This window comes from Stomoxys calcitrans, chromosome 5, assembly GCF_963082655.1.
Source record: "Stomoxys calcitrans chromosome 5, idStoCalc2.1, whole genome shotgun sequence".
Taxonomy (NCBI): domain Eukaryota; kingdom Metazoa; phylum Arthropoda; class Insecta; order Diptera; family Muscidae; genus Stomoxys; species Stomoxys calcitrans.
This window is the reverse complement of record NC_081556.1, coordinates 114,983,121-114,992,608: the sequence shown is the minus strand read 5'-3', so window position 1 is coordinate 114,992,608 and position 9,488 is coordinate 114,983,121. Positions and strand designations below refer to the sequence as shown.

The window sequence follows — 9,488 nt, the reverse complement described above, 5'->3', positions numbered from 1 at the left end:
GTGGAACGAAAAGAAATAACTGAATAATTTATGTTTAAAATGTATATTTAAGGCAAACATATGTTACCATAATACTGAATATTGTTGTGTAAATTACTTAAGAAATAATTCGATAGGGTTTTCGTGTAACTTTAGTTCTAAGCTATATCTATTTCTCTTGGAAACAGTCATAGTTGTCATAGTTGCCACATCAGCTCATTGTCATATATGTGGCAAAATATCCTCTTGGATTTTCGGCTTCTCTTGATGTGCCAGCTGTTGCTTCATTTACGCCCATTGCAGTTTGCAGAGATGTGTTCAGATATGTGGGTAGGGGACTATCGCTAATCAACCTCTGACGATAGTGGCGTAAATCGTTCAATTCTTTCCACAATTTGCAGATGGGATACCAAATGCATGCATTAAGAACTACAATGGGAATAGATTGCAAAAGGAAATCTTATTTACGACGCTTTTGATAAGTTAAGAGATGTCAATATCATCACTCACCAACGAATACGACTTTAAAGACTATGCCCTCAATAGATAGCCTAGAGTGGTCAATGATCAGATCGACAACATTTGTAACAACACCAATAATTGCCATGAATATCCAAGGGGTCATCAAATCGGAATGTCTCTAAATAAGGAGGAAGAGAAAAAAGGAGACAAAACCAACGTAAGAAAGTTAATTAATAGGTTAGATTGAAAAGAGGGTGCGAATATAAATCCACCCCATGCCGCTATGGAGATGCGCACTTTAGGAGCTCAAGAAGTAAAATAGGGATATCGGTTTATAGGGGAGCTGTATTAGGCTACAAACCGATCCATGTCATATTCGACACGTATGTTAAAGGTCATGAGAGAAGCCGTTGTAAAAAATTTCATCCAAATCGGGTAATACTTGCGCCCTTTAGAGACTCATGAAGTCAACATCCCATATTAGTTTATATGGCAGCTATATCAGGTTATGGACCGATTTTAATTATTCTTTGCACAGCTTTTGAAAGTTGTACAAAATGTCAGCTAAATCGGATAATAATGCGCCCTCTAGTGGCTAAAGAAGTCCAGACCCCAGATCGGTTTTTCTATGGCAGCTATATCAGGATATGGACCGATTTGAACCATTCTTAAGACAGTTGTTGGAAGTCATAACAAAACACCTGATACAAAATTTCTGCTAAATCGGATAATAATTGCGCCCTCTTGGGGGTCAAGAAGTCCAGACCCCAGATCGGTTTATATGGCAGCTATATCAGGTTATAAACCGATTTCAACCATACTCAGCAGAGATGTTGGAAGTCATAACAAAACACGTCGTGCAAAATTTCATCCAAATCGGATAAGAGTTGTGCCCTCTAGCGGCTCAAGAAGTCAAGACCCCAGATCGGTTTATATGGCAGCTATATCAGGTTATGAACCGATTTCAACCATACTCAGCACAGATGTTGGAAATCATTATAAAACACATCATGCAAAATTTCAGCCAAATCGGATAAGAATTGTGCCCTCTAGCGGCTCAAGATGTCAAGATCCCAGATCGGTTTATATGGCAGCTATATAAAAACGTGGGCCGTTATAGCCCATTTACAATCCCAACCGACCTACACTAATAAGAAGTATTTGTGCTAAATTTCAATCAGCTAGCTTTACTCCTTCGAAAGTTAGCGTGCTTTCGACAGACAAACGGACGGACATGGCTAGATCGACTTAAAATGTAATGACGATCAAGAATATACATACTTTATGGGGTCTTAGACGTATATTTTGAGGAGTTACAAACAGAATGATGAAATTAGTATACCGCCATCCTATGGTGGAGGGTATAAAAAAGGAGTTATTGAGCTGAAATTTTCCACAGAATCTATTTTTGTCCATAAGCAGGTTAAATTCGAAGATGGTCTATATCGGACTATATCTTTATATAGCCCCCATATAGACCGATCCGCCGATTTAGGTTCTTACACCCATAAAAGACACATTTATCATCCGATTTTGCTGAAATTTGTGACAGTGAGATCAGTCAACATTCTTTTTCATATGGCCCCAATCGGTTCAGATTTAGATTTTGCTGCTGTAGATCGATCTCTCGATTTAAGGTCTTGGGCCCATAAAAGGCGCATTTATGATCCAATTTTGGCAAAATTTTGAGACCATGAATTGTATTAGGGACTTCGACATTTCTCTTCAATTTGGCCCAGATCGGTCTAGATTTGGATATAGCTGGCATATAGACCGATTTCCCGATTTAAGGTTTTGGACCCATAAAAGTCGCATTTGTTGTCCGATGTTGCTGAAACTGGGGACAGCGAGTTGTGTTATGCTCCTCGACATATTTTTGCAATTTCGCTTAGATCGCTGACATATAGACCGATCTCCCGATTTAGAGTCTTGGGCCCATAAAAGGGGCCGATTTCGCCGAAATTTGGGACAGTGAGTTGCGTTAGGCCTTTCAACATTTTTCTTCAATTTGACCCAGATCGGTTCATATTTGGGTATAGCTGCCATATAGACCGATCTCTCGATTAAAGGTCTTGGGCCCATAAAAGGCGCATTTATTGTTTGATTTAGCCAAAATTTGTAACAGTGAGTTGTGTTAGTCTCTTCGATATATTTCTGTAATTTGGCCTAAATCGGTCTAGATTTGGATATAGCTGATATATAGACCAATCTCTTGATTTAAGGTTTTGGGCCCATAAAAGACACATTTATAATCCAATTTCGCTGAAATTTGACACAGTGACTTAGGCTTTTCCACATCCGTGTCGTATATGGTTTAAATCGGTATATATTTGGAAATGGCTACAAAAAGTCCAACAGTTTGTTCTACAAAATTAAACAATGACTTGTACTTATTAGACCCACTCGATGTCCGTGCCGAATTTGGTCCAAATCGGACTATATTTCGATATAGCTGCTAGGGGGAGCCTATATTATGCATTTTTGACCGGATTATGACGAAAGCTGGTTTACATATATACCCGTGGTTGTGGGTATCTTAAGTTCGGCCGGGCCGAACTTACCGTCTTTTTACCTTGACTTTTTCTTCGAAAAACGGACTCTCTCTAAAGGACATCGTAACAGACCTGTCACTTGAATTGTCATGAGACTTGATGACATGTTTGTTCACAATTTCACTTAAGATGTCATTTGTGATTTTCGCAACAACTAAATGAAAATGTTATCAATGATTTGTATGGGCTGTCTGCTATGTCTTCAACCCTTCTTTTAAGACGCCTTGACGATGCGGATTTTAGTGTTCCCAATTTCCGCTACTAATTAAATCATAGTTAATATTTGCTTACCTTTTTTATTCCCACTATGAGGACAATACACATCAAGGCCATGGCTAAACTGAATACCAGCTCTAGGCTGGTGAAAACCAAATAAAGTTCTACTATAAATGATTTTTCTTGAGAAAAAATTAAGAGGTTACACAAGCCGATAGACACTACTTACTGTTCGATTGGAAAGGGTCCAAGTTTTCGACAATTTTCACCAATACCGATATAAGAAAACCACTCATAATCACATAAAGAATGCAACTTATAACGCCACAACTAATGGCCAAACCCCGAATATTCATGACGTTTCAAATTGTTTTTGAAATCAACTGCTCTTTGCCAAACGTAATACTCGATTGCCACACAGTGTCAATCTCCAGCTGGGACTAGCTGACTAAAAGGGATTCCCCTTTGCAAATGCGAGAACTGTGTAAACAAAAAGTTATCATAATAAATGATGAAATTCAATGAATTTGGACATTAGGGTTATATGATTTTTGGGGAATTACAAAAAAGTAAAATCAGACATTTCGAGAGGAGATAATCAGAAAAAGGGGCAAGTTTTTGGCACCTGCAAACAACCAATGGCCAACATCTTTTTCCAGGTTAGAAGCGGCTGGAGGCGAGCCGCTTCTAACGACAACGAGGGATACATGTGCGATCCTATAAAACCCATGCGGTTGGGGCCGCTGGGCCTGTTACCCGCCCCCGCAAAACTTAAAGAATCACTACAAGAAACAAAGAAATAGTAAAAACGTAACGTTGACGAACCACGCTAACGAAAAAGCACCATGATTTGCCGATCTGCACCTGGAATGTCCGCACTCTCTATAGAGAAGGTGTAGTATACGCGCTGGCGGATGTATTAAAAAAGTATAAGGCAGATATTTGAGGCCACCGTAGCGCAGAGTTTAGGTTAGGCTTGATGAAGTTAGGCTATGACGCAGAAAGCCTGGGTTCAAATCCTGGCAAGACCATCACACAATTTTCAGCGATGGCTATCCCCTCCTAATGCTGACGACATTTGTCAGGTACTATGCCATGTAAAAAATTCTCCTCAAAAGAGGTGTCGCACTGCGCAACGCCGTTCGGACTCGGCTATAAAAAGGAGGCCCCTTATCATTGAGCCTAAAAACTTGAATCAGTTTGCACACATTGATATGTGAGAAGTTTGCCCTTATTCCTTAATGGAATGTTCATGGAGAAATTTGCATTTTTGGAAGGCAGATTTTACCGCCTTACGTGAAGTGCAATAGCCAGGGTATGGCGTCACAACAACACCATTAGGTGACATACTATAACTGCATATAAACCGATCTTGACTTTTTGAGCCTCTAGAGGGCGCAATTCTCATCCAATTTGACTGAAATTTTGCAAGTGGTGTTTTGGTATCACTTCCAACATTCATGCGAAGTATGGTTCAAATCGGTCCATACCCTGATATAGCTGCCATATAAACCGATCTGGGATCTTGACTTCTTAAGCCTCTAGAGAGCGTAATTCTCATCCGATTTGGAATGAAATTTTGCACTACGTGTTTCGCTATGACTTCCATCAAACGTGCCAAGTGACGTTCAAATCGGTCAATAACCTGATAAAGCTGCCGTATAAACCGATCTTGGGTCTTGAACTTTTGAGCCTCTAGATGGCGCAATTCTCATCCAATTTGACTGAAATTTTGCACGTGGTGTTTTGGTATCACTTCCAACATTCATGCGAAGTATGGTCGAAATCGGTCTATACCCTGATATAGCTGCCATATAAACCGATCTGGGATCTTGAGTTCTTAAGCCTCTAGAGAGCTCAATTCTCATCCGATTTGGCAAGATTTTGTACAACGGCTTCCCTCATGACCTTCAACATACGTGTCCAATATGGTTTGAATCGATCTATAGCTTGACACAGCTATCGGACTATAACTTGATATAGTTCCTCTTGCTCCTCCTCCGTCCATATTCATTATTCTTTGTTTGCCTAAAAAGAGATACAGCGCAAAGAACTCGACAGATGCGATCCATGGTGGAGGGTATATAAGATTCGGCCCGGCCGAACTTAGCACACTCTTACTTGTTTTTATTGGCAGTGCTTTAATCGGCAAATAAATCCATTTACAACCTGAACAATAAAATATCCGTAAATATTTTGCAATGACTTTTAATCATTCAGTACAGCTGTGGGCATTATTAGCCCTATTATCGATCATATTTCGCCATAAACTATAAATGGAATACCAACTAACACACTGGGAAGCTAAAAATAAAATAAAAAAAGTTTTTTAATTAAAAATAAGACAAAGAGTATGAACAAATCTTACCAATAAATGTTACACAGGAAAATAATTCCCAGAGTTGTATGGTGTGGCCTATGAACATTAAATACACCGAACTAACGATCATAGCCAAAGCACTGAGAATTACCCAGGGTGCAATGAGACGGGGATTTTTCTAACAACAGAAAAAAGTTGCATATATTGGGGAAAAACAAGAACTTAAAAAAAAACATATTTACCCTTAAGGCCCCCCATGCGAGCAGAGCCGATACAATGACCATAATTACACTATAGCTGAAAATAATCACCACCAGATCTAAGCAACAAAGATTATAAGTTTCAACTTTAATTCTCTTGAACTTTTTTTGATAAATTTTTTCAAGCAACTTACAAAAGAAATCTGGTTTAACAGGCATGAGAGATATATCCACCAATTCTTTGCCTGCTATGGCCACGGCTATTAGGAAATATATGCAATTTAAGCAGCCTATGACAATTCCAAATTTTAAAGCTTCCTTTGTTGCCATTTTAAGAATTATACGCGTCTTTTTGTCTTGAATCAATTAAATAAACTAAAAAGTTCAGTATTTGTTATGGGTATAACGTTATACATTCATAATCTATGAATGGATGCCACAATGGAGTTGAGTTGCTTAGTTCAAAAATAGCTTCACAATGCAATTGCTTTCAAGAGATTCAACTCAATATCATGTGCGTAAAGCGATATCGAACTCAGATGATGATTAATGTAAATATAAACAACATAACAGTGGCTTGTTTCACCACAACAACGATAAAGGTTTATATGGGAGCTGTATCAAGCTATTGATCGATTCAGACCATATTAAAAACACGTATATTGAAGATCATGAGAGAAGCCGTTGTACAAAATTTCTGCCAAATCGGATGAGAATTGCGTCCTCTAGAGGCTCAAGAAGTCAAAATCCCAGATCGGTTTATATGGCAGCTATATCAGGTTATCAACCGATTTGAACCATACTTGGCACAGTTGTCGGATATCATAACAAAACACGTCGTGCAAAATTTCAGCCACATCGGATGAGAATTGCGCGCTCTATTGGCTCAAGAAGTCAAGACCCAAGATCGGTTTATATGACAGCTAGACCAGATTATGAACCGATTTGAACCATACTTAGCACTGTTGTTGAAAATGATACCAAAACACTACGTGCAAAATTTCAGTCAAATCGGATGAGAATTGCGCCCTCTACAGGCTGAAGAAGTCAAAACCCAAGATCGGTTTATATGGCAGCTATATCAAAATCAGGACTGATTTGATCCATTTACAATCCCAACCGACCTACACTAATAAAAAGTATACCAGATTATGAACCGATTTGAATCATACTTAGCACTGTTGTTGAAAATGATACCAAAACACTACGTCCAAAATTTCAGTCAAATCGGATGAGAATTGCGCCCTCTACAGGCTGAAGAAGTCAAAACCCAAGATAGGTTAATATGGCAGCTATATCAAAATCAGGACTGATTTGATCCATTTACAATCCCAACCGACCTACAGGGTGGCTGATGAATATTGCTACAATGATGAATATTGCTACATTTTTTTTTCGGTGTATGGAATACATTTTTCTTTTATTCATGTTAAATTAAATTATTAAATTAATTATTAAATTATTATTAATTAAATTAATTAATTAATTAATTAAATTAATTATTAAATTATTATTATTAAATAGAAAAAAAGTTATTACATTTTTTTTTGGTAGCGGCTTTCATCAGCCACCCTGTACACTAATAAAAAGTATTCGTGCAAAATTTCAAGCGGCTAGCTTTACTCCTTCGAAAGTTAACGTGCTTTCGACAGACGGACGCATATTTCGAGGTGTTACAAAAACAGAATGACAAAATCAGTATACCCTATGGTGGAGGGTATAAAAATAATCCGGATCAAGCCCATGGGCTTGCAAATAATTGCAATTGTGTGTGCTTTTCACTAGCATAGACACATTCTCACAAACACCATTTTTTTCCTTTTTTACTGAGCAAAGAGTAGTCAGTATGTTGAGCAGCTCGGTCGAGTGCGGATGGTAGACACGGAAAGTGAAAATTTTTAAAATTTCTCAGACATATCCCACGACAAAAATCATAAGAGCAGCAGACAAATGCCAAAAATTTCTAAGGCACATCCATTGTTTTGTAATATTTAAGCGTTAAAGAAATATCAATCCCAAAGTAGGTATTTAAATGTGTGAAAACAACAACTTAGAAAAGGGGTACACACTACATTAGAAAAGGGGTACACTTATCTAGTCATTAGAACGTATTGTGGATACCATGATAAAGGGAGCGAACTGTTCAAATACAAACAGCCTATGGCAAGGGAAGATCGGTGGAGACTGCCCTGCACGAGGTTGTGCATAAAATAGAAGAATGCTTCGATGGCAGAACGTACACACTGGCGGTATGCATTGACATCGAGGGGGCTTTTAACAATGTGCGGACCGACACACTGATCCAATCCTTAGACCAGTACCGGGTGGACCCCGGTGCTTAGAGACTGGATAAACCATATGCTAAGGAACAGATGGAAAAATTGTGTGTCACATGGCATAAAAATAAGGGAGAAAGTGGCACAGGGCACGCCACAGAGGGGCATTTTATCGCCACTCCTATGGGTGACCACCATATATGACCTATTACGGATGCTGACTGAGGAGGGATTTGAACCCGTCTGCTACGCAGCCGATGTTATAATAATTCTAAGGGGTAAGGATCCGAACAAGCTATGCAGAAGGGTCGAAAGGGTCTTGTATATGGCATATGACTGGGCTAGACCCAGAGGTCTCAATGTCAACCCAGAGAAGAATGAAATATGCCTGTTCCCGAGGAAGACGAAGGTGGACGAATTTAACGCACCACGTTTCCTCAATAAGACGATTTCGATATCTGACAAGGTCAAATACTTAGGTGTGATCTAGGACAGGAAATTGAATTGAAAGTGTCACATTCAGGAGCATACTGAGAAGGCTCACAGATATTGGACACTATGTAGACGGGCCGTAGGCTCCGAGGATAGTCCTCTGGCTCTACAAGAGCGTGATTAGATCAATACTTACTTACGCCTCAGTAGTTTGATGGACTGCTATGGAGAAAAAGTGAAACGTTAGGACCACACAATATTTTCAGACAACATGTTGTCTTGGCATAGGCGGAGCGATGAGGACCACGCCCACTAGGGCACTGGAGACTTCTAGATATCCGACCCATTGACATACAGATTAAGTATGAAGCAGCCACTACGGCTATGAGACTTAAGGCGATGAGTATGGGACCAGCTCATACCATCGCGGTATAATCGAGGCGACGATAGGAAACCTGGAAGGAAGGGGAGAGGTTTCCGATCGGATACCTGAGATGAACCTCGAAGTCGAATGCGACGCACTGCTACCATCGGCACAATCTTGGATTGACGAAACCCTAGTGTTGCCATCTGGAAGATCATGTTACACGGATGGAGCAAAGCTAGAGGACAGAGTGGGCCTGGGGGTTTACATTGAAAACCCAGAGACTGACATCTGTTTTAGACTGCCTGACCATAATACGATCCTGCAGGCGGAGATCCGAGCGAACACGGAATGCGTGAAATGGTGTGGTGCTAACGCGAGGACGTCAAGTGTGAACATCTTTGCCGACAGTAAAACTGCCATAAGCGCAATAACAACCAGGACGGTAAGGTCACGAACAGTCTTGCAGTGTACGAAGGAGATTAATGCCTTCTTTGAAGATGGGAAAATCCGCATCGTTTGGATGCCGGGCCATAACGGAGTAAAGCGAAATTAAAGGGCAGACGATTTGGCAGTGAAGGCCAGAGGACTGTCGTCAATAAACTTGGTAAACCCGAAGCCTTTCGGGTCGACGCAGTCCGTGGGCGACGAATGCGCATGCAACATTGTTGTACAGCGAAACGGTCG

At 39.9% G+C, this 9,488-nt stretch overlaps 2 protein-coding genes across 5 annotated transcripts; both read right to left on the bottom strand.

Moving 5' to 3' along the window:
• Window positions 1–27: 27 nt before the first annotated feature.
• On the bottom strand, window positions 28–3,679 carry LOC106092231 (uncharacterized). 4 transcript variants are annotated; one of them, XM_013259018.2, is made up of 4 exons: window positions 3,439–3,679; window positions 3,285–3,391; window positions 490–619; window positions 28–438 (listed from the first exon to the last, which is right to left on the bottom strand). In XM_013259018.2, the coding sequence occupies exons 1-4, from the start codon at window positions 3,563–3,565 to the stop codon at window positions 191–193; spliced, it is 612 nt and encodes a 203-aa protein (XP_013114472.1). In that variant the 5' UTR covers window positions 3,566–3,679; the 3' UTR covers window positions 28–190. The 4 variants fall into 4 exon arrangements, with proteins under 4 accessions (XP_013114472.1, XP_013114475.1, XP_013114473.1 ...); XM_013259021.2 differs by having other exon boundaries at window positions 28–408; XM_013259019.2 differs by having other exon boundaries at window positions 3,285–3,376.
• Window positions 3,680–5,401: 1,722 nt separating this feature from the next.
• Window positions 5,402–6,141, bottom strand: LOC106092228 (uncharacterized). The gene is made up of 4 exons (XM_059368591.1): window positions 5,924–6,141; window positions 5,772–5,848; window positions 5,578–5,707; window positions 5,402–5,513 (listed from the first exon to the last, which is right to left on the bottom strand). Exons 1-4 carry the CDS (start codon window positions 6,057–6,059, stop codon window positions 5,422–5,424), a joined length of 435 nt encoding a protein of 144 aa, XP_059224574.1. The 5' UTR covers window positions 6,060–6,141; the 3' UTR covers window positions 5,402–5,421.
• Between the last annotated feature and the right edge of the window lie 3,347 nt (window positions 6,142–9,488).